Source organism: Harpia harpyja, chromosome 21 (assembly GCF_026419915.1).
Source record: "Harpia harpyja isolate bHarHar1 chromosome 21, bHarHar1 primary haplotype, whole genome shotgun sequence".
Lineage (NCBI taxonomy): Eukaryota > Metazoa > Chordata > Aves > Accipitriformes > Accipitridae > Harpia > Harpia harpyja.
The window spans coordinates 9,311,545-9,336,492 of NC_068960.1; the positions used below are offsets into that span (position 1 = coordinate 9,311,545).

The 24,948-nt window shown below is 41.4% G+C and overlaps 3 protein-coding genes across 12 annotated transcripts in view; 1 reads left to right on the top strand and 2 right to left on the bottom strand.

Annotated features, from left to right (window-relative positions):
* Positions 1–5,416, bottom strand: part of REXO5 (RNA exonuclease 5) — an 18,557-nt gene extending 13,141 nt beyond the window's left edge. For 2 of the 9 annotated variants that reach the window (XM_052772423.1, XM_052772424.1), the window contains exons 1-5: positions 5,240–5,414; positions 3,471–3,592; positions 2,457–2,583; positions 1,527–1,611; positions 52–201 (exon numbers count right to left, since the gene is read on the bottom strand). In XM_052772423.1, coding sequence (XP_052628383.1) covers positions 52–201; positions 1,527–1,611; positions 2,457–2,583; positions 3,471–3,592; positions 5,240–5,356 — 601 coding nt within the window. In that variant the 5' untranslated portion in view covers positions 5,357–5,414. Of the gene's footprint in view, positions 1–51; positions 202–888; positions 1,093–1,526; positions 1,612–2,456; positions 2,587–3,470; positions 3,593–4,710; positions 4,916–5,239 lie in introns of those variants that run through there. The other 7 variants (XM_052772428.1, XM_052772426.1, XM_052772429.1 and 4 more) reach the window with 6 other exon arrangements.
* Positions 5,417–5,806: 390 nt separating this feature from the next.
* On the top strand, positions 5,807–11,452 carry ERI2 (ERI1 exoribonuclease family member 2). Its single transcript, XM_052773414.1, is given in 9 exon segments — positions 5,807–5,843; positions 6,031–6,182; positions 6,184–6,196; positions 6,455–6,582; positions 6,702–6,858; positions 7,394–7,494; positions 8,620–8,701; positions 9,375–9,463; positions 9,674–11,452. Coding segments are annotated over 9 exon segments (2,103 nt in total). The 3' UTR covers positions 11,018–11,452.
* A 62-nt stretch (positions 11,453–11,514) lies between these two features.
* On the bottom strand, positions 11,515–24,846 carry LOC128134574 (acyl-coenzyme A synthetase ACSM3, mitochondrial-like). 2 transcript variants are annotated; one of them, XM_052772433.1, is made up of 15 exons: positions 24,745–24,846; positions 22,594–22,833; positions 21,304–21,561; positions 19,647–19,857; positions 18,724–18,931; positions 18,342–18,485; positions 17,337–17,493; positions 16,296–16,375; positions 15,419–15,542; positions 14,812–14,892; positions 14,017–14,118; positions 12,827–12,954; positions 12,615–12,714; positions 12,028–12,147; positions 11,515–11,869 (listed from the first exon to the last, which is right to left on the bottom strand). In XM_052772433.1, the coding sequence occupies exons 3-15, from the start codon at positions 21,511–21,513 to the stop codon at positions 11,783–11,785; spliced, it is 1,752 nt and encodes a 583-aa protein (XP_052628393.1). In that variant the 5' UTR covers positions 21,514–21,561; positions 22,594–22,833; positions 24,745–24,846; the 3' UTR covers positions 11,515–11,782. The 2 variants fall into 2 exon arrangements, with proteins under 2 accessions (XP_052628393.1, XP_052628394.1); XM_052772434.1 differs by lacking the exon at positions 14,017–14,118.
* Between the last annotated feature and the right edge of the window lie 102 nt (positions 24,847–24,948).

The following is a 24,948-nucleotide window of genomic DNA, read 5'->3' on the forward strand; positions in this document are numbered from 1 at the left end:
CAACCCCCCCCCCCCAAAACCCCAGAACAACAAAAGCCCTCAAAAACTGACCTTTTATGGGATAATCATTTTTTTTCTGCTCTTCTAAAGTTAGAGTATAGCTAGTAAGGCCTCGCTTTTTTTCTCCATATTTCCGAATGATGGGATCACATTGCAAGTCTGAGCTTTTAGGAATACATTGACTGCTAGTGGAAGTCAAACCTGTAAAATACAGAAGCATCTGTCAAGCTCAGACAGTACTCCCTACTTGCAGTCAGTTTTCTGCATTAGTATGCACACTAAGAGGCTACACCATTTCAAAGGAAAACACTACCTGGACCAATAAACTCAAGATATAGATAGACAGACAGACAGACAAACAATCTATTTGTCTATCTCCAGTTTATTTGTATCTCTCTCTCTCCCCCGTTTATATATATATATATACACATCTCCAGTTTATCTCTCATCTATTGTGTATATATATATAGACACACTATATACATTATATATATACTCTATGTAATGTATACAGTGTACAAAATATACTTGATATTCAGGATACTTGAGTCTTTTCTCAGTTCAGCTACTGACACTGCTGGCTGATTCACAAGCAAGTCACATCACAAGTCTCTGTCTCACATTCCTTTCATAAATAGAACAAACTTGCCTTGTAAGCATGACAACATAATCATCTGTTACTTCATGTAAGCTGTAGAAGAAGTTATCTTTTTTTTTTTCTACCTTCTCTGTGAAATTCTTTCCTGTAAGTATTATCAGGAGAAAATGTGCTCTAGGTGTGGCTCACAAGGATGCAAGCACTGAACTGACACCAGAATCCACAGCTGTATAAAGTTAAATTATCCTGTAGGTGACTCTCTGCAGATGGCACTTAAAAGAAAAGTATACCTGACATCTCAGATCTGTGACTGTGCAGTAGGTTTACAGTCAGGATGCTAGAGGACTTTGTCAATACATTGAAAGTAATAGCTGTTCATTCTCCCATTTAGGACTTGAATTCAAGATTCTTTGTTATACTTCTAACAATTTCAGTGAAGTTCGCATTGTAGTCTCTTGCAGGTTTTGTACAAGCCTGTTGGATTACAATCACCTCTATAAAGAGTGTAAAAATAGGAAATCAGTCGTCAACATACCCATTCTTTACCTTGATTTGCTGCTCAGTATAACACAGAAAACTAAGAAATGAGTAACTACTTAGCTTTAATCTAATTTATATCCCTGTATCTTTTATTAGATACATTTTAGAATAGAATAATCCCAAAATGGGTAACGCGTCAGAATTTTGGATTACGCATGTTAAAAACTTTCTCTCTGTTTTTTGCATTTACTTGTGACAATAAGCCCAACAGAGAGTTACTGAACTAGTTAGGGCAACTAGTCTCATGTTTTAAGCTACTGTACATTTTCCTTTGTAAACAAGTTTACCATAGCAATACGCTGGGATTGCACAGGATGCAAAGCCATAAATTACTGTTGGAAGTGAATCACTGTTGTTGAAACAGATGATGCAAACCCAAACAAAATACCTTGTGCAGTGTTTTGAGGTTTCAGGTTTGCTCCTTCTCCATACAGGCTGGCTAGGAAGTTAGCGGAAGGTGTTAATGTGAATCTCTGAAAAAAGAGATGTGTTAGAGACTTTGAAACAGAAGCAGAAATATCAAGCAAATGAGATGTTTCTTGATCCCCAAACCAGCCAAATTTAGAAGAGGACAGATAAAGAAGTAGTGGAAATATGTTTGGTGTTTTCCCAAGGAAGAAAAAAAAACTCAACACAAACCAAACCTGTTTTAATGACAGACGATACAGGATTCTTTGTACTAAGGGACAGATTTGCCTTGCTTGATATGATCAAGAAGGCAAATCTCAAGACTTTCTTTGATAGAAACTAAAACAAGTTCCAGACTTTCCAGTTAAGTTGTGATTTGCATTTGCTGCAGTTCAGGGAGAATTCTCTAGAAGTCTTCCTTCAAAAACATTGCTTCTAACTCAGAAAATTAAAATAATTCTTTTCATAATCTTTTTGGGAAATGGGAGAAACTTGACATAAAGTGCAAATAGTGAGATTTTTCAGCCAGTGGGATAGCATAACTCTATTGGAGAGTCTCCTCACTCACTCAGAGTACATTCCAAATTAACTGAGATATTTTTAATCTCATTGGCATCCTGAAGATGCAGGAAGCATAATAGTCAGACGACTGAAACATCAATACACTTTTCACCTGGTAAGGCTTCAAAGACATCAAGTCTTGAAAACCTGTTTCTAATATCAAAGCCTTGGCCTTTGTTCTGAGCTGACAATGGCTACAAATAGATCCTCTCATTAGCTTGCTTTGTGAGTCAAAGATGGCCACTTCCTATTGGAAAAGGCAGTCATTTCACCGCTGCAATTAATCCTTGGGACATGGTTTCAGGACTGGAAGAAGTTTAGAAGACAGCAATGCTGTCTGGGGACTTACATGCTGGAACACTTTTCTGAGGTGTTTGAACTGCAAATAGAATTTGTAGAAATGGAGTTGGCTCATTTCATGTAGAACAATAACCACAACCCCAGCCAGGTGTCTTTGGTGATAAATACGGCACCAGCTGCAGTTAAAAAAAAAAAAAAAAATCAAAGCAAAACAATTATCAAGCACTCTTAAAAACAAACTTGGAACCAGCCCAGCTTTTAAGTCAGTGAACGGCAAAGTGCCAAATTACTTCAGTGAGAAAAGGCTTTATGGCTTATCTCAAAAAGCCACATATTCCTGGAAGCAACAGAATATGGGAGACAGAGAAAGAATGAGTTATAGCAAAATTCTGCTGCAGTACCATTTCAAGACATTTATACCTCATTTATATGCATCAGCATATGAACACATGAGTAACTTCAGCTGCAGTGATGCAGTCTAGTGAATTAATGCATCGAAAAAAGTTTCACAAAATAATTTTCTATTCACTACTAAAAATCTAAAGTGGGATCATTTTTGCCTTAAGTTTCATTTCAAGATTCATTACATTTCATCATATTTTTGCCACGTGAGGTTATATACCCTCCTCAGCCTTTCCCTTCCATTGCTGAGAAGTTGCCCTGAAAAAGGGCAAAGTGATTAAAATGTTTTTCCCAAAACACTCTAGAACACTCTGTTTCAATTATATCTGATGTGAAATGTGTTAATATTTTTTGTGTCGTGTTAATATTTTTAACCTGGTATTTTGTTTCTCAGTGTGTGAGGCTTCTTCAGTTCCACAATACTGTTTAGTTTTTGATAACTGCGTGAAACAAAACCATGAAACGGTAGAATTTTTGTCAGAAGAGGAATTCTGGTCTCTGGCCAAGTCTAACAACTGCATCTACATAATACAGGCTGTCATTATGGTAACTGCATTGCAAGGATTCCAAAACCAGCATGGCCAATATACCTTTAGGTATGCCTTTCACAACATGTGAGGACACAAGACAGGGTTGACTCCTGAACATGAATGTGTTATACCTGGGTTGTGTTGCATTGTGGCATTTTCCCAAAGCTGCATACTTTAACAACTCATACAGCTGGTCATGGCTGATTTCGCAGTCCTCACCAAATAAAGCTGCTGACAAGTGAGATGCCTTTTCCTGTAAAAAGGGGAACACTAGTAAAGGAAGGTTTTATGTAATCACACAAGTTCATGGAAAAATGAAGTGAATAATATGGTAAAAGGAAACTATTTGGACACAATCAACTACATTTAAAATAACTCTTCCACTTACTATGGGCAAAAGTTTCCTTTCAGATCACACTTTAATATTAAATTTACTATCAATATTTCAGTAACCCAGGTACTCTAACTTCAAGGATTTATTTAATAAAAATTAACATAAGTAGATGTATGTACTAAGGAGACTTAAAGCTATTTGATTCACAAACACGATGTTCTCCTCTCTCCACCCATTCACCCACTTGCTGCTGTAGAGCTTTGGGCATTTATACAAGTGTTATATGCAGCCACTTCATGTAAGGTTTTGCTGAAACCCATTTGCTTCATTTACATTATGTGATCTGTTTTGGCAGATGGGTTTGCTGACCCCTGCAGGAAAAAAAATGTTTCCGTAAAATCCAAAGAACCTGCAGAGAGAAAGCATCGAGTAGATGAGATGGAGTGGAGACTGTACCACACAGTTCAACACAACAGTTCTTTAAGCCTAAATGCACAAATTCTCCTAAAAGCTAATCAGTAAGTAAATGCATGATTTTGGAGTCCTCCACTGACCATATGGCCTGTTCCAATGGAGCTCCTTTGGCCTGTAAAAATTTTAAAGATACTCTTTTTTTATGTGATGAGAAGACATCACGGCGTACAAGGGAGGAGAAAAAAAGACCACAGAATACTACAGAATAGCAAATCCCACAGGATAAACAACTACCAGAAGTTGTGTTTTCCCCACCACAGTAACAAGCCTTGTGCTCATTAATTTTGACAGAGCTTGCCCACATGGGATTGAGCTGGTGCACTTCCAAAGCCATTTGTCATTGGGTAAGAAAGCTAAACAGAGGTGACAGCCTTTGAGGTTCAAGTGGTTAAGAATCACCTGGTAATAGTAACACAGGGTAGTGTAATTGCTAGTCCCTCATCTCTCTTGCCAAGTTAGACAAATAAGTCATGGCACTGTTGTTTTCAATACAGCCTAATGAGAGCTTTGCCAAAAAAACCCAACCAAAGAGCAGCAGTTTCGTTTCACCAAGCAAAGGCTACCTGCCAACCACAGGGATTTCAGTCTCTAATCAGGTACAAATAAGACCGATCTCACAGGTCAGAGATGCTTGCTCTTCTCCCATACTGGGCACCAAGTGAGCTGTAACCTGGGTGAGTAAGGTGTTACTGTGAGGTTGAAACTCTGGGTTGATCTCCACCCTTCAGGTGTGAATGTGCTGAGCAGACACAAGCCTCCTTTCACGATCTGCTTTGTTTAGGAAAAAAACTGTATTGGAGAGTGTATTTCTATTTCAACAGGATTCCTTAAATGGAAGTGCCTAGCGCTCCGAACGAGTTCCTTTCCACATTTCTCGGCGCAAAACTTAAGCCATTACTCGCAGGCGCTCTCTTTAGCCAACCGCCTAGCCAGACTGCCAGTAAAACACGTTTTTGCTGACCTTCCCGCACCCCAACGCGATAAACCCCCCGAAGAGGTGGCTGTAAGCGAGGCCTACCGCGCGGCCGCAGGCCTGCGGCCTTTCCCTCACAACCCCCCCGCCACGGGCGCCGGGCCCGCCTCGCTGCTCACCTCCGGGCCGCGGCCGCCATCCGCCTTCCTCCTCTTCCGAGCTGCCTGCCGTCCGCCCGCCTCCTCGGCGGCACCGGCGGGCCTTTTGTGCCCGTTTACGCAGACGGCCTTTGCCATGGCCTAGACGAAAGCAGCGGGCGGTGAGGGCGGCGCGGGGCGACGCCGCCGCGGCCCCCCACGGGGGAGGCGGTAGCCCGGGCCGTCGGTCAGCCCCGGGCCAGGCCCCGGGCCAGGCCCCAGCGGCCTAAGCCCACCGCCGGGGCTCCCCCGGCAGCACCGGGAGGCGGGGGTCGCCCGCTGCCCTGACGCCGTGGGGCCGACCTCCGGCCGCCCCCTCCTCCCCCGAGGAAAAAAAAAAAACCTCGGCCGCCGATCCCGCCTCAGCCACGCCGCGGAGCACGCCGTCTCGGCGCGCGGCTACCTGCGCCTGCCTGCCGGCGAGGCCAGAGCAGCCGATCCGCCGCCGGCGCGGATGGGGGGCGGCGCCGCTGCCGCCGGCGGGAGGTTTGAAATGGCCGCCGGGGCGCCGAGGCCGCTCCACCCGCCCGCCCGCGGCTGAGGGCGGAGATGGCCACCAAGCGCCTGGCCAGGTGCGGGCCGCCGGGCTAGGCACCGGGGGGCGGCGGCTGCCTCCCCCCACTGAGGCGGGGGGGGGTGGCAGGGCGGTGTCGGTGCGGGCGAGGCCCTGGCGGGGGGACGGGACGGGACCGGGGCGTCCGCCCGTCCCAGGCGCGGAGGAGGGGGGGGGCGGGCAGGGTGAGGTCGGTCCCCTCGGCACGGCGGGTGCTGAGGCGGCGCCGCTGCCGTCCGCAGGCAGCTGGGGCTGGCGCGGAGCAGCGGGCGGGCGCGGAGCGGCGGGCGGGCGGCGGCGGTGGGACAGCGCTTCGGGTACCTCCTCGTCGTCGACTTCGAGGCCACATGCTGGCGGGACGCGGGGCGGCGGGGGGCCCGAGATCAGTGAGTGCGGCGGGGCGGGGGAGGGCGGCCGCGGGTGTCCGGACACCGCAGGGCGCGGGGAGGAGGCGGGGGGGGGGGGGGGCGGCCGTTCGCAGGAGGCAGCTTTGAACGCTGCGTCTGCATCGCGTTGTGCTCCTTCTAGTTCCTGACGTTGCAACCCCAGTTTAAAGCAAACGGAATACCTTCTGTGAGCAGCTTCAACCCTTCCGGCTTTGTGTTTTGGTTTTGTTTGTTTTTCTCGTTCTGCTTTTGTCGCAGTTGAATTTCCAGCAGTCCTGTTAAACACTTCAACAGGAGAGATTGAATCTGAATTCCATGCCTATGTCCAGCCTCAGGAGCATCCTATTCTCTCTGAATTTTGTACAGAACTAACTGGCATAACGCAGGTATAATTGCTATTTACTCTTTTATTTAAAGGGGCCTTTACAGGGCTAAAAAGAAATAAACCTCAAATGAATTTCAGTGCACACTAACACATATGTACTTCTTGTTCTGTTTCATAAAGAATCAGGTTGATGAAGCGGTCCCTTTAAACATTTGCTTATCACAGTTTTTGAAATGGATTCAAAAGATACAAAAGGAGAAGAAAATTATGTTCAGTACTGATCTTCTAAGTCATTCTACTTCAGAAGCAAAAGCATGTACCTTTGTTACTTGGACAGGTAAATAAAATTTTCATTTGCTTTTTCTGTGGAGCAATACACACAAAAAAATAACATTTGGTGGTGCTAGTGAGATTGCATCTTCGCTTCCAGGGAGCCCAAATCCTGTTATTAGGTATTAAAGATGTGCAATATTGGGATAAGACTGAAAATACAAAATCCATTGAATCCTGATGTGTTCACTACACCTCTGTCTCCCGTGTCTGATATTGTTACCTTTTTCTGCTTTACGTATAGTGAACTGTGTCACCATTCTTAATGTGTCTAAATGATTTAATGAGGTCTTTAAGATCTTTACCCATCTGAAGTCATTCTTTACTAACAACAGGCATTCACTTATCGTGGTGTCCCATTGCAGCAAGCCTAGTGCTTTTCATGTACAAGGACTTCATTAGCCTGTGTTTCCTGTCCAGCAGTACAGGATGCTACTAGTATGTTGATATTATGCCACTTTATGTAGATTTTAAGCCACGTTTACGTAGATTTTAGGCCAGATCTTCAGCGATGGATTATTTGTCCTTTTTTTTCTGTGCAGATTGGGACCTGGGTGTGTGTTTACAGTATGAGTGTAAAAGGAAGCAGCTGCGAAAACCTGACATTTTTAATTCCTGGATTGATCTCAAAGCAACATACAGGGTGAGAAAATTGATAGACTGTGAAACATTTACACTCATATTACCATCTCAAAGGCTAACTGTATCTGAGGTTACAAGCCAATATTTTATGTTCCTGTGACTAGAGTAACCCATTTGTTCTCTTTCCATGTTGTCGCTCAGTAACAAACTGCATGCCCTACAACAGTGTGAATTTTAACAGAAATCTTAATGCTAGAGAAACAACCTGGTGTTATTGTTAGATAAATGAATGATAATTTTAGGAGAATTTTCTGAGCTGCTCTTCCTTTCCTGACATCTTTTGCTCTGCTTGCTTCCTAACTTCCCTTGTTTTGTGTGCTCTTGTTGCTGCCCTTCACTGCTGTGTAGAAAATAGCCATCATCATCATCTGTTTAGAGGTACTTAAAGGTCTAGCACATGAACTGCACTTGGACCAGAAAGTATATTCTGAATAGCATAATACTGAAAAAAATGAATGTACATTTTGTTACATAGTCTACACTGCAACAGAGTTCTAACTTGGGAGCTAACTGCACCTAAGTGTACCTTTCCCTGTGTAGTCAAGGAAACTTTGAAAGGGTAGTCTAGGAGCCTACCTGTCCTGACACTTGGTGCTGAGGCTCTTAACCTAGGTAGCAGAATTAGGTCTCTAAAGATAAACAGTGTGAATATTCTCCCTTTCTTGTGATCAAATGAGATACTAGGAGCTTGTAGCAATACTCACTTCTTCTCATTTAAAAAGAATTTATACCTATGCCAAATATATTAATGCCCATGCCTTTGCAATGTGTAACATTTTAAACCTCTCAAGGCATTATCTATAGTAGTAGTCTTCAATGCTGCTCTGTTAAGGCCTTCATCAATGTAAGCCATAAAGTGCAAATGAATGACTCCAGAGCTAAGACAGAATGGATTAGTGTAAGACTGAGAGAAGGGATTTGTGGGTCTTTCCATTCTAATTTGTTACAGGGTAAGTCACTTACAGTCTTTGCTTATTTATCCTGACTGTAAAATGAAGATACCTGACTTGCACAATTGTCTTGTGAGATTTATTTTTCATAAGGTGGTATTTCTGAAATGGTTTTCACCTCACTATGAGGAGGCTTTGAAATGCTTTATGTTAAGCACCTGTGTTTTTTTCCTTAGGCCTTCTATAATAGGAAGCCTAAAGGGCTAAATGGCGCTTTGCAGGATTTGGGGATAGCTTTTGCAGGACGGGAACATTCTGGTAAGTATGATATGATGATCCTCATTTTAATATATGTATTTTTTATAAAGCTAAATAGCTACTATTTAGCTTTAGTTAGCTAAATTAAAGCAGCTAGTAATAGCTAGTCATTACTCTAAATAGTAACTATTGTTTCCAGGTTATGCAATGTTCTGTCCAACAGAAACATCAAAACAAGAAAGGCTAGATGCTTCAAAGATCAGTTCGTTATTTCTAACCTCATGCTTTATTTCTGAAATCTCTGCTAGTGCTAATGACTGCGTGTTCAACAAGATCAATTTTTTAACTGCTAGGGTGCAAAACAAAAGAGGTGGAGGAAGGATAAGGAAACTTGATTTTACCTGATAGCTCTGGACAGCATATCAGTGTAAGAGAATACTAGCACAATATGATTTTTTTTTTTTTAATGTGATTAATAAAACAGAGCAAGGATTTTAAAAATTGTGGATCTGTATTCAGCTCTACAGCTTGGTCCTTCAGATGTTTCAGCACAGGGAATTTTTTGGAATATTTTACTTCCGCTTCCCTTTTTTGAACTAGATAACTATGTGTCGCAGTTCTGTGAATCCCTGTCACTTACGTAAATCTTACGTAGGCTACATTTTTCCTCTAATAAGAACTATCCCCAGTACTAGTTTAAAAAGAAGACATTAATATAACCATACTTTTGAAGGGTTGGATGATTCTCGGAATACTGCCCGTCTTGCTTGGAGGCTGATTTGTGATGGATGTGTGCTGAAGGTTACTAAATCCTTGGATAAGGTTAGTAACTACTTCCCATCTTCCCTTCTACTTGCTTTGTAGCCTGGAATACAGATGAAAGGTGAGCTATTCAAATAATAAACCAAGCATCTTGACTATGAATTGAACAGAACACCCCTAGGCTGATATGCTTATTAATTTTGTGCATTGATTCCTAAAACTTCTGGATATTCACTTTCCAAAATCTCCTTTTGTTTACGGACTCCCTAGGTACATCCAAAGAATAATTTAATTTCCAGAACACTGACTATAAACTTCACTGACAAGACGCCACTGGGAAGTAACAGCAGACCTGAAACATCTAGAGATGGAACTTGTGAAACAAACTCTCTGGCTGAGAAAAACCAGAATGGTATTGCTGGAATTAAGATAAATTCTAATGTACAAACCGAAGAACAACAGACCGCTTGCCCTGATTTCTCTGCAGATGTCCACATTGTACCAAGCTGCAGCTCAAGGACTGAGTTACACACTCAAGCACAAAACTCTTCAACAGCATCTACTGGCAGATTTCCTGTTTCTCTTGAGCAGGCACAGCAATCTCCCAGTATGGTATCAACAGACATTCAGCAACAATTGAGCAATGGGCAACCTCTGAGTACAGCCAGACACAGCCCTCCAGTACATGGATCAGGACTAGTGCTCGTCTCCACTACCATCTCCTCAGTTAATATCTCCAGTGAGGATGTAATTACTAGTTCTGATTGCTTATCTCTGCTGACTGACTGGGAAGATGTCGCTTTAATACCAGAATCTCAATATGGACAAAATTCAGACTGTGTTCAATTCAAAGATGACTCAAGTACAGATATTTTAACAGTGTTTGAAGAGAAAACAATTTTGAAACAATTGGCTGTGATGAGTTCAGATAATCAAAGTTTGCAGAAAACTGTAGTACCTGTGGAACCTCTGAAATCTATTGTTTACAAAAGTCCTGATACTACTATCTATAATGTAGGAACAGTACAAAGGCAGACTTCACATTCTTCAGCTTTTAAGTTGCCATCTGCAAAGGTAAATGCTATTTCAGCACAATCAGCATTAACTGGAAATTATTCTACTCCTTTGGAGGTTCCTAAAAGAAAGCCAACTAGTCCAAAAGCGTTCCCACCAGCAAAAAAACAGTCTTTTGCTATATATCAAGAGAAAACTGCATCTTTTGATCATTCCTTACCTTTAAGAAGTTCAAATTTGCCTGAAGTGTCTCCTGCCATTCTGAACTCCACAGTCAATTTGAATCAGTCTGTAAGAGCTGTGAAAAACGGAAAACCAACTCCCCCTCTGTGTAACTGCGGTCGAAGAGCTAAAAAACTGTATGTGTCAAATGCTGGTCCAAATCATGGCAAAGCATTTTTTTGTTGTCCTGTTGGCAAGCGTGAAGGTAATAAGAAAGGCTGTGGATACTTCAAGTGGGAATATGTGCTTCTAAAAGAGAAATCTAATGGTCTCACCGTGAATGCAGATGCTTTGACCTCTCTTGGAACTTATGCTAGTAATTTAGGAAATTCTTCCAACAAAAAATATTTGTGTCTTAGACCCTCTATGAGAACTTGAAAATTGACAATTTTTTTTTGTCCGAATTTTCAACTCAGTTGGTCATGCTTCATATAATCAGGACAGTCCAATGATATCAGATATATGTTCTGAGAATGGGACAAAAATGACATTGCTTTGTTAACATAGATAAAAATGGAAATTACTCAAGCATACAAAAATATCAATATATCATAAAGTACCTTGTTAATGAAGTGTGAGAGAACAGATAAAACTAAGTGCTACAATTATGAGCAACTGTTGCTACACATCTTAAATTTCTGCTTTATCATGTATTTTAAATTCTTTACTAGTCTAGTCCTTAAAGAACACTTTAATGAAACAGATTTTATTTACACTATTTTTTCTAAATATACTTGTAATGATAACTAACTTTTAAAAATGTATTTAGAAGTTGTCATACTTCTCAAAAGTGACTCTTGAAGCAGTAGTGTTCCCTTAAACTCTTATTGTTTTTTTATCATGGAAATTAAATAACAATAAAGATAAAATGCTGGTGACAGTTCATTAAATAGTTTATTTAACACACATCACATATTGCGCTCTTGACTACACGAGCTTCCCATTTCATTCCTATCAGTCTGCCTGCTTTTGTACTATTAGTTATTAGTGTAGTACCTGGGACAGCCAAATGCTGGGAATCAGGAAAGAATTTATTCAAACCTAAACTGAGGAGGACATAGTATAATCATTTACTGTATGTTACTGTGTAAATCTGTAGTATCTTACTTTGTAAAAGATCCTATAAAAAAGCAACAAGTACTTCTAATCTTTTCTCCACTCCTTCTGGCGCAGTTCATTTCTTCTGATCTTCCCGCTAACAGTTTTTGGCAACTGTTGAACAAACTCCATCTATTGGGAAACAGAGGAAATTGCAATACAGAGTAAGATACAGTTTACCTAAATTTTTACTTTTTCTTAATCTCAGCGGCATAGGCCTATAGGTCACATAACAGTTAACTCCCACTGTCTTATGGCAGTGAAAATTATTTGGGTATTTGAGCACTCACCTTCCTAGGATACTTGTATGGAGCAGTAACTTTCTTAACATGATCTTGTAGCTCTTTCATCATTTTTTCCGGATCATGTGAAGCATAGTCAGATGTTAAAACAACAAAGGCTTTCACTACCTAAAAAAGTTATAGCAGCAATGGTTTAAATGCCAGTGAAACAGTATTATGCAACAGTAAGATTTGAAACTTTAACCAAATGTTTGCTGGCAAACTGTAGAATGATGTATAGGGCAAGTACAGAAAGCTTTGCCAAAGTCTGTGTGTGCTTACTATTGGTCTGGATCATGCAGGCAGCTTGTATACGTTTAATAAAGACAAAAAACTGTAAGTATTTGAATGACAGGGAAAACTTCAAATGGTGCTTTTGTTACATTGGATTTGAGGCAACTGCCTTGGTCAGTTTTTTCCTCTGTGGATTCTCCAGTGTCTGATAGAGTAGAAATGCCATCTTGAATTTATCTAGTTTCAAATTTAAAAAAAAAAAAAAAAAATCCCTAGATAGACAAATCCCTTGGAAGTTGGGCTTTATTAGCACTGGTATGCACAACGCTATTTAAATATATAAGTTTGTTTAACTTGTTTACCTCTCCTCTGATGGGGTCTGGACTGCTGACAACTGCTGATTCCACCACTGCAGGATGCTCTACTAGGGCACTTTCTACTTCAAATGGTCCAATACGGTATCTTTAAAACAGAGGAAAGGGCTTTTAGTGATAACACATAAACATAACTTCTCATCTGAATTATCTATGTTACTCAAGTTTAATGATTTATTGTTAATCAGTCTTAAAATTACCCAGCAGAATTAATGACATCATCAGCTCTTCCAACAAACCAGAAGTATCCCTCCTCATCCATAATCCCCCTGTCTCCAGTGACATAAAAATCCCCACGTATTGTTGCCTCTGTTTTCTCTGGATCATCCTAGGAAATATTAAATTCCATTTTACATGAAAACTACACGACATCATTCCATTCTAACATATTTAGCATACCAGTTGTAGTACAGTCAAATATTAAAAAATTTCAGCTTTTCATACTGTGGTCATGTGCATCAGATTCAAGTGGTACATTAATAACAGAGAATTATTAATTCATTACTAAGCTACAAAGCTAGATATAAAATTCATAAATTGCAATAAATTAAGTTGCACTACTTGTGACAGACTTAAAATTTTAATCATATTATGCCCCATGGCTTTAGGAACCACTGAAGGTTGCGAAAATATGTAGGCATATGGAACTGATAATTTGCTTTTAGGTGGTTATCCTTTAATGATTTTTTCCTTTGTATTTCTAGCATCTCTTATCCTGAGATTTTTTTTTTCCACCCCCAGAGAAGTTTTGGCTCAGCACAGCGCAATTAATAAGCACTATTTCTACAGCAAATGCAACTGACTTGCTTTTTTTAATTTTTCTATGCAGTGTGCATGGTGTTCCTTCCCCAGATGCTCAGTACTGCTCAGAAGACCTGATTGTAGGCTGATACTATCCATAAAATTTAATAAGGTTTCCTGGTGTCAGAACTGAAAGCACTATGCATTTGTTTTAGTGGTTGTTGGACTGAAAATTCTAACCAACATGGAAAAAAAACCTGAAAAATGTTGCCATGTGTGAAACGCTCCAAGGAGCTCAAATCTGGAGGGAAGGGATTTGAACAGTGTCCTACTTCTCAGATGGGGGCTCTAGCCCTTAGGCCAAAGAGTATTTTGGGATTAGGGAGTCCGTCAACATTTCTGGTTTTATTAAGGAAATAGCAATCAAAAGAAAGTGGATTTTAACTTGCTAGGCAGGACAATCTCATCAAACACGTAATTGTTTGTATAAGTAGACCAAGCATCTGCAGGAAAAAAAACGGAAATCCCTCTTTCCTCCCCACAGGTTTTCAGACCAGTAAGCAGAGTATAAGTAAATGAAATGGGGCATCAGATTCCTTGTGACAGAGATTTAACAGGGTATCTACTTTAACTGTAGAAATATTCTTACAGCATAGCAAGTAAAAAGAAAAAGCGATCTCATAGGTTTTACTCTGATGGCAATATCTCCTTCTTTTCCAGGAGGCAGAATATTACTGTTTTCATCTATGATCTAAAAATAAACAAAACACAATTTTATTATCTTGGAGCCAAATTTAAAAGCGTTATGTTAAGATTATAGAATGCTGTAGCGCTTTTAAAATACATAATTGAAGTTATTTTTTATTGGGAAATGATTTGGAGCAGTAGGGCGTCTTACTCTGACAACTGAAGTGTAAGATTATTACTACTCCACTGTACTTTGCACTATGTCTTTTATCTGAGGAATGCCAAGTACTATGCAAACATGTAAGGAAGTTAGTAAGTTAGTAAGACCCCAGGGAGGATCCTAAGTAACTGGGTGGGAAAACTTAAGAACTGAAAGAAAGATACTAAAAATCTTAACCCATATTGCAAATTGATCTGGTGCTAGAATCTGCTTCAGTAGTTTTGTTATCACCAGGAAACAATAATCACTCCCACTCTTCCTTAACTCAGCAATTTAATTTCTATCATTGCCTTGAAGTTTTATATCTAACTGTCAGTTAGCAGTAGGCTGTCATCTATGTTAGTGAGGATGGTGCAACAGGGAAGTCCAATTGCTTATTCTGCATGCTCAGTTTAGGGCAGTAACATGCATTTCTTCACTCTTTCACTCACTGCTGAATGATGGTACATGGTACAACTCTGTGTTAGAGCTTTCAAACCTCTTTAATGGGACATGATTACGCAAGAGAGAGAGATTGAATCACGAGAGGTACAGTACCTTGACATCATACCCTGGAGACGGCTTTCCCATAGAGCCAGGTTTGATTTTCATTCCCTTAAAATTTCCACAGATCAGCACCTGTAACACGTGTTGTTGGATTTGGGTTGGTTTTTTTTAAATTAAACTGTGGCTTGTATATTCAGTCTTTAGCTTAGGTTTAAAACTCTCAGCTAATATCGTGTATTTCTATAAGACATACTAATTGCCTTCATTATAATCATATATCCAATGACTAAACTTCTAGAAATAAACTATGCCCTCAGAATCATGCCCAAAGCTCCAAATAATGTTAGTGAGTGCTCTAAAGGCAGATTCTAAAGCAGAATTTGGAATGCAGTAATGAGGAATTTACCCCTTTTGTGTTAGTTCCCAACCCAAAGCCCACAGGAATGAAAAACACTCCTTGCATTTTGGGTGAAGCTGTTATGATTGCTGCATGACTTACAAAAACTACATTTTTCCAGTGTTGCTTATTGCAATTGACTTTTCCCTTAAAAGTCCTAACTGTGTATAATCATTTCAATCACTTTTTCTTGGCAACCTGAATGGAATTTATTGCTGTATCTGTAAAGCATACTTTTTTACATTGTAAAGCAGAACATACTGTTTCTGTCTGTCCATAGCCTTCATGAATATCCAGCCCAGTCTGCGCTTTCCATTCTTCCATCACATCAGGGTTGATTGGCTCCCCAGCACTCACACAGTGCCGCAGGCTTTTGAATGTATAGCTTAGTGGGAAAGAGAACACAAATAACTGGCAGTCATCTATCTGCTATATGTCCCATTCACTACTGTATTCCTGTATTGTGGGGCGCTTTCTACATAACCCCAAAATTTTTACTGAGTCCTATTCATTCCATTTGAACTGTGTACTGTTAAACAAAACAAAACTGAAAAAAATGCAAATAAAAAGGAAAAACTACTGGTTTACTTCTGTATTATTTTAGAAAATCTAACGATCGATATATACTGTTTCTAACCCTAGAATCTAAACTGGGGTCTAAACCAAAGACGACTAACAAAGTTCAACCCTAATGACAATAAAAACTCACTGAAGAATTAAATGAGGCCAAACATTCTTTCATACGTTTCACCAAGCTGTGCTGACACACACACTTCAAGTAGCTTATAGTATTGGAGGAACAAGTGGAAAAACAAATGGAGTGGGTATGTGATTATAAAAGCACTTCTGAAGATACGTTAATCATGATATCATGGGTATCCTATTACAACCTCAGCTAAACTGCATTTCAAAGTCTTATGCAAGTTCACCGCAATTTATGAAATCTGAGGTGGTTAAGCTATCCCTAAATCTTTATTCTGACTTTGTTCCTAATACTTAAGATTCAAAACATTGAGAAATACATGAGCTGTGTTACTGTTATGCCATTGTACATTTGGAATAAAATCAAGGTGAGATAAGCATTTGGTCTTACTGTTTTGATCAAATACACCAACAAGGATACTCTGCTTTTGCTTACCTGGACAGCTTATGTTGCACAAACATTCGATAGGCAGTTGGAGGAGAACAGAAGACAGTTATGGGAAATCTTGACAGACTCTAGAGAATTTAGGAAAAAAAAGTAAATGTTGCCAATATACTGAAACCTGTGAGGTCTCATCTTCATTGTAAGAGATAATATAATGATCTCTGCATCCAGCTTATGAAACACATGAACAAAACATTAAGTGTCCTAAAGCAGTTAGCTCTGTACTGGCCAACACCAACACACAGCAGTTACATTTAATTAATTTCTTCTTCAAAACAGAATCTACATCATTTTACAATTAGTTCAACACACCAAAGTTGTTTGCTCTTGAATGCTTTACAGTTTCTCTTGCAGAATTTCTCGATAATTGCAGTTTAAGTAGAAAACAAATGAAACCGTAAGGCTACTTTTTCAGATGCTCTGTAGGTATTACAGCTGACAGCATTCTTCAGCATACCCTAATTATTAACTAGCAATTTCCAGCCACCTAATTAACATGGATATGATGATAAAGTCATTCCATGCAAAATGAAACATGGTAGTCTGTTTCGAATCAGGAAGAGTTTGGAGTGTGGAGGATGTAAGAGAATATAATGTTGGTGCCTTTTTTTAAAGAAACTCAACCTTGCTGCCTCTTCACTCCTTAACTTTGAACTACACAGTGCAGGCAACTGAAATTCTCATTCATCTGTTATTGTCACTTACTTTAATAGTAACACCAAAGTGCTCCACGAATCCCAGAACAATTTCTTGTGTACTTCACTTTTAGGCCTAATAATGGATGTTTGCAGGTTTGTGCAGTCAAGTCCAGAGCAGAGTATACGATGAAACTCTTTGGACATCAGATATGCTCTTGTTTTGGGGTATATATTTGCAGCGCTCACAACTTAACTAATCGGCTGGTTACCACGTGGTGAAAGTTATAACTGTGCTGCATGCTGCTGCCCCCACGCAGCACCAGGGGAAATGAAAACCTGGGCAAGACCAGCCAGAGAGAATAGTGCTGTTTGTTGCTGGGCTCTCCTCACTTACCTCAAAGACAATGCTTGGGTTGAAGTGTGGCATCTTATGTACAAATACACATGCCCCTTGAATCCAAGGTGAAAAAATGCTGCTCCAAGCTGACTTTGCCCAGCCCGTGTCTGATGTGTTCCAAAATATATCTGAGGAAGTCAAGTCCAGCCAGTACCTGGTAACACAAGGAAATGGTCCATAGTCTCCATTTGGCAGGAATAAGGCAAATATTAAAATATCAACAAGAGATGTGCCAGTGAAGCAAATCCATCACTGGTTGTCTTGGGTAAATGGCAATTAGGAAAGGCTGAATTCCTGAGCAGGAGTAAGTCACAGCATAGTGAGGGTGTCATCAGGATAGACTGATGTTGCATTTTTCTAAGGGAAAAATTATACTGATGGACAAGCTAACACTACCTCAGAATATGGTGTTGTATGAATATGTATGAGATTGCTGGGGTCTTGTTGAACCCATTTTTAGGGATGATGTGGGGGTTTTTTGTTTACTTACTTCTAGTTTGGTATTTTCTGATTTGTTATTCTTTGCCTGTTAGAGTGAAGTGCACTGCCGTATCAATTTTATAAACAACATTGCTTTATAAATTTAAAGATTCTGAACTATCAGCATTTTGTTCCTGCAGGAGCTGTGTCTAATCCAGACACACATGAATTCAGAAGCCTAACAGACCCATGTTTTTTCCTCTTTTATGGTACAGAGTTCATAAACTTGTGTTCACAGGAAATTTATTAACTATATACAATGAAGAACTTACCAAAAGTTAAACAAAATGTTAAAAAGAAGTTAGTGATTATATGACTGCTATATTCTCTATAAACTAAGGCAGCTGGACTCAAACTGCCGTGTTTTACGGAAAAAAAAAAGCCAACACTTTTTCGGATGTAAAACAACTGTTGTTTTTTTAACTACTGAAACAAAAGCTGCTGGTAAAAATCTTGTGTTTCTCTTCCTTCTGCTATGTGACCCGCTACAGAAATATGTCTGGTTTAAAGTGATATCTGTACCTTCCACTTACTGTGAGACCAATACCATAGCTGCTGTGGGAATGTTCAGTCATTTTTGGAGATCCTGTAGTTCCACTGGTAAAATAGATAGCCATTGGATCTTGACACTTTGTGGTCACACAGTGGTGGTCAGAAGGAGCGTTTCTTAAAATAAGCGAAATGATGAAGAAAGTGATTTGAAAGTGTGACTTACACATTTTTTAAAATATTTAACCAAAATAACTGCAGCAATCAAAAGTGTCATAAACATTGATATTTTTCCACTGTGCAGTCCTAGAAGGGTGAAAATATATTGGTGTGTGCCAACATTTCCTATTCAAAACAAACCACTGTACTTTTCCTTCATTATTGCTGTGGTGCTTTCACAGTGGTATTTACTCACTTCAGGAGATCTTTAAAGTTCAGCCATCCTTCTCTGTGGCCCTCTGACACAAGCAACTTGAATTTCAGAGACTGGCATTGAGCCCCAATTGAGTCTACAGCTGGTGCCACAGAATCATCAGTGATGATACACTTTGCCCTGGATTTCTGTAGTCGATGAAGAATGTCCTTTGCTGTCAACTGCTGTGTCCCAGGAATCAAGACTGTTCCTAAACGGAAGGAAGGGGAACGGAAAAACAGTCTCAACATTTAAGAATAACACCTGTACCTACAAGCAGACTTCGGCTTACTTTTTATTCTTTTGAGTAGGACAGACCTGTACTAAAAGCAGGACTACATTTGTAAATATACTGATTTCTTTGGTGGATTAAATGCTATGTGAGGATTAGCACAAGTTAGCAAATACTATCTTGATCATGGAACAGTAGAAGAAATCAACACAATAACCTTTGTTGCTCTGAAAATACTGCCCCTGGGACATGCCATCTCTCTGGACTTGACTTATTTACAGTAAACATAGCTGTTGCCTCACAAGGTATACTGCTAGTGTTTGTGAGGTACCAAGACATTCTGGGAAGGTGAATATTTAACAGTTCCCACAGGGCAACATGTGAAACACTTTGTTAAGTGTGGGCTAATTTCACTGCAAGTTAGCAAGAGGGTGCATTTGCAATGCGTCACAAGTGCTGGAAAGAGGAGAATAACACAGGCACATGGACTCACAGGGTTTCCTTAATAGCTAGAACATGCACAGAAGTCCTAAAAGCACCATGAAGCAAAAACTTTGCATGAAGAGTCCTTCTGACCAGCGTGACACTAGTTCATCCTCATTAGCATGCTGGTAGTTCTGAGTGCATTAAATAGCAAGGATTGGTTTAAGTCACAATTTCTGTACCTATATACCATTTCTATGCTTTTGCTAACCTGTTCTCATGCAAGCCACATTCACCAGCCACCACTCCGGGATCCGGGGCAGAATCAGAATAACTCTGTCTTCCCGTTGCAGACCGCAGGCATCAGAAAGCACATTTGCCACTTTCCTTGACAGCACTCCCAGCTCCTCAAAGCTCCACCTCACCTCTTCTCCAGCACCATCTACCCACCATAATGCAGGGTTTTTAGACTTTTTACCCTCCTATAGAACAACAGGGTACAGTACAAATGCTTCATTTTAGAAATGCATTGCCTTTACCTTAACTTTGAGGAAGAAAAGCATTCATCGCTTATGCAGTGCCGGAGTAACCTGGGGATGCAATAGAAATTTGCCACTGATTCCAAATAAGGCAGAGAATTCTCCCTTAGAAAGAACAGCCTATAAATGTCATTTAGGAAATTAAATTTGTATTCCCTTCCCGAGTTCCTCATCTTACACTCTAAAAAGGTTGTACAGTAATCAGCACAGAGAAAGAAGAATCTTTTTGTTTTAGGTCATGCCAACAAAGCAGCTGATGAATGTGAGTACCTCTGGGTTGTGCCCCAGAGTCTCCTGAGCCCTCAGAGCTCATTTTCAGCTTCATCTGGAATTGGGCCTGTCTGGTACTTCTGAAAATTAAATCAAAGTTTCAAAAGCACAGGCCCACACAGTGTGACCTTTAATCAATGTCTCACCTAACTGATGTGTGAAGCAATTTGAAATGTATGCATACGATGTGCTTTAAAGGGGGACAATGCATTTAGCAGTAGTAGTGTACTAAGTCACCTCCTGAGCAAAAAATTCACTGGAGCAGCAAGAATATGACACCTTATTATCTATTTGAAGGTATAATAACACTAAGGTTCATTTTCAGGGGAGCAGATTTCATCTGTGCACTTCAGAGGGCAAAATCTCTTCTCCAGAGGCTGCTCCTTGCTCCGTTTACAGCCTGCCAAAACCTGTTTTCCCTGCAAAAGGAACAATTGTGTCAGACAGGTGATACCTCTGCTCTGTTCTTGCTGCCAGGCTGGACATAACCGCATTTAGCCCCTCATCATGAACAGCCTGAGCCTGCAAAACCAGTCCTACATCCATAGAGACCAGACCTATGTAGTAAGAAATGTGATAGACCTATAGTTCATGGGTTTTTTTCTATATTCCCTTTCCTTGCATAGAGCTTATGTCTGGTTTGGGGTTCAAAGTTGTTCAGTTCTGTAGATTCCAAGTCCTTGACACAAAAGAAATCACATTTGGGATAGGTGGGTGAGGTTTGACATTACACTGTATTTATTATTCATTTTACAGGCAAGCAATGAAACACACAGAGGTCAAGTGATTTCCCTGGCACATCCAGGTAGGATGCATGTCACTGCTGATGGGGTAATTGATGCAAGGTTTACAATGGTTCAGTTCACAGTCTCATTTATGAGGCACCTATTTATTCACACTCAATCTCACTGGAGTTACTGATTAAAAGAAAAAACTATTTGGACTTGTGGACAGGACAGCATGTGGCCTAAGGGATCTATAGGTTCAAATTGCATGAAATGATCAGCAGATTATAATCAGAACATAACCCCAGTGCCTTGGTTATTGGATTTGTCGGATACTCAGCATTAATGACCAGCATTAAATACTTCAGCATCAGAGAAGCCAAGTAACTGTTACCTTTTCCACTTCAGTCCATCTGTCCAGCACATCTCGTGCAAAGTTGAAGTACTCTGGCACCTCTGGTCTGTACTGTTGTTTTATGGCTTCATAACTCAAAGAGGTGTGAACTGGGTAGCACCAGTTGCAAAGTTGGAGAGATCTCAGGCGAGCCCGCAGGGACATAGCACTTGGGATCTTCCGTAAAAAATGCACAACGGCAAGAGCCATAATAGTCTCTTCGAGGTTATTCCTTACTGATTATCTCTCCAAGAAATGCTACAGTGATACAGATACAAACCTGATATTAGCCACGTGGTTTCAGAACAGCTTTTACTACTACACAGTGGAATAGACTGGAACAACGATCCCAAAGGTTAATTGGAGTAACTGCTGAGGACAGTTCCACTTTGGCCATTGTTTGGCCCCTGCTCTCCAGTGACCATCATGCAGCTGAGATCCTCACCCTACATTCAACCAGCAGCACTCAGCCTTGTCACTGTCACAGCTTTCCTGGACTTGACATTCTTTTCCTTCCTACAAGCCCCGCTAATCTTGTAGATCACATTTCAGTTGCCTTATACAGCAGAGGCGCTGAATGCTACCCAAGCACTTCAACTCTGACTTCTGCAAATTAAGTGTCTGCTACTGACTGACAATACAGAAGTAACAGTGTGAACCAAGATGTTGCACAGATAATCCAGCAATCGTGCATTAACTACTGGATGACGACAGTGTCGCTTGGTACAAAAATATTTACAGTTTTCCTAGTTTATCAGCATTGGGATAAATTGGTTGCCAGGAATGAAATGAGTGTAGCAAAGCCCTGAAAAGATTCTAAGTACTGTTGTTTTAAACATTATTTTGATGTGTGGTCAGCAAAAAGAGTCACTTTATGAGACAGGGAAACTTTAAATGACTTTGAAAAAGGATCCAAAATGCAAAGCCTTACTTCTCAAAAAGAGTCAACTTACCAGGAGGTCTGAAAATTCCAAAGTAATTATTTTCATGCATTGTCAAATGTCTTTCAATTACAAAATAATATAAACACTGCTAGTTCCTTACAGAATAAGTAACTATCCAGCTGTAAAATCATGATTTTAGTGATTTAGTGAAGCAAAGGGACATTTTTTGGATCTGTAACATTCAGTCTGCTTATGACAAACACAGGAGAGAAACCCAGACAAATGAAAGACAGAAAGGGACAGGGAGAAGAGGGAATGTGGACAGACAAGAGGCAAATCCACACTGCCCCAGTGCCAGAAAATGTCGTGGCCAGCAGCTTGCAGGGGTAGGTGGAGAGTCAGTTACCTTGTCAAACGGCTGTCAATCCCAACTTATTGCCTCTCTGCCTTGCACCGAAGTGGAGCCCCCTCAGTGCTGGGATGTGTCACAGCTTTGACTCCTTATACAGATCTCAGACTCCTGGCCGCATATCCCACTCTTTCACCATTACTGAGTCCAGTGACCAACTCCTGTGTTCTTTACACGTACTTTGGACTCACAAAAGGGGCAGCCCAGTCCAGCACAGCGAGAAGAGCTGATAGGTTTCTGCAGAGCACAGAGTGGATGTAGAAAGTGTGAGTCCCAAATCTCTCCTGTTTCCTTTTCCTCCCCTCTTCCCACCCACCAGTCCATGGAGGAACACGGTCATAAGACCTTGCTACAGCCAAATGACATCTGTTATGCTCTGGCTGGTACAACACAGGAGCAACAGCCTTGCGATTGGCTTTGTGACTATACCCCTCAGCGGGTAGCTTGGGGGTCCTCAGATAACCACAGCAGTTCAGCCATGATAACAGTGAGTATCAACTCCTGGGATGCTGCAGCTGGTGCCTGGACCAGCTTTGTTAATACCTGGTGACTTGTGACGTTTTGTAAGGGCTCTGCCTCATGTTCAGAGAGCACACAGTTATGTGGTGCTCCAGCATTGCTGTCTCCTCTGCTCTGCTCCCATGGGAGAGGCAGGAGGGAATGTGTGCCATCTTCTCTGCCATCCAGGCCACAGCCCAGCATCACTGTGGGCACGGCTGTGGCACTGGTGTGTGCCTCTACCTTCAGCCTCTCCTGCAAGGATGTCACTCACTGGGGAGCTAGTGACAGCTGTAGCTTAAGTTGGGGCATCAAGATTCATAAGAGTTTGGCTGCCAGAGCCCTAAATAGCTCCTGCTGTATCTCCATCCTCAAACTGTGGCTCTGAGGTCAGCAGAGAGATTGCTAACACCCATCTACGTCTTTGGCGCAGAACAGTCCTCTGGGTGCTGATCAGTGAGGGTGACGCTGCAGTCTTTCCTGGCACATAGGTCCTATGCTTTTGCCAGAACTCTCTCCTGGGGTTCTGCCCATGTCTGTTTGTAAACGGTGCACTCAAAGGAGATGTTAACCAGCTCCCTGAAATGCTTGTTGCAGCAAAAAGAAACTGATTCAAAACAGATTCCCCCAAACAACAAAGCTGCTCTCTGCCTAGCGGTAAAGGGAGACCTACAGTCAGTCTGCAGTAGTGACATTTTAAACAACTCTTTGAAATGCATGTGACAAAATCCTCCCAGAGGATTTCCCAGAGAAAAGGCAGAGGACCAGTCTTAAAAGGCTTCCCTACCCAGAAGGTCACATCGCCCCAGACGAGGCACAAACTTTAAGATAAAATTACAGCAATGGCTTGTGATAAGAGTCAGCGAATAGGCCAGGAATATGTAGGCAAGTGAACTAACCCGTAACCTATTCTTTTGGTAGAGCATGTAACTAATTTCCAGAGCACTGATGGATATTTCCAAGTCTCCCAGCACTTTTCACCACAGAAGTATCCTTGTTACATTCTGAGTGCTTAATTGAGTTTCCTCTGCACCACCCACAACTGCCTGTAGAAATTCTTCCTCGTGTTTCAAACATGTCCTGACATGCCCAAATCCAGAGACTATCACTATAATTCACCAGAACTTTGAGTCTTTCACACAACCGCAGCCCTGCAAAGATTTAGTGACTTTTAATTTATGTGTGGTCAATAATCCCACTGATGCCTAACAATTGCTGTAGAATTATGTCGGCCTCAAAGGCTTTGCAGGAACAAAGCTTCAGATAAGATGTAAACTCCACTTCCTGCTGCGGCTGTAACTGATAAATACCTCCATCAATTCATGAAGTTTCCTTTTTTCCTACTTTAGCCCAACTGGATTCTCTGGATGTAAATAATGTGACACTCCTGCCCCTAGTGAGGCCTCCTTATTCGTCTCCTCTGCCCCTAGTGAGGCCTCCTTATTCGTCTCCTCTACCCGTTTTCACAAAGTGTCAAGGAACTTAATTACCTCTCCCCCCCTTAATTGTCCAAGAAGCTCGAGAGTTACTGCAGGGAGAGAAGGCTCTTACACAGAGGCACGCATAGAGACACCTTCCTTCAGAAACTACGCTATGGGCCACGTTTTTTCTGTCCACACATGTTCTCTAGTATCTCAGGCCTAGATATACCTGTATAAAGAGCTTCGGTTTCAGCTGGTCCCTCTACACCATGACACCCTCAGGAGTCAGGAAGCTGGGGAAGCAGCCGAAGCCCCGCCGCCCCGGCCCCGGCCCCGGCCCCGGCCGCGGCCCCGGCCCCGGCGGGAGGCGCCACCGTGCTGGGCCCGCCGGCCCCCTCAGCGCTCCGCGGCGGGGCTGCGAGGCGGCGGCCGC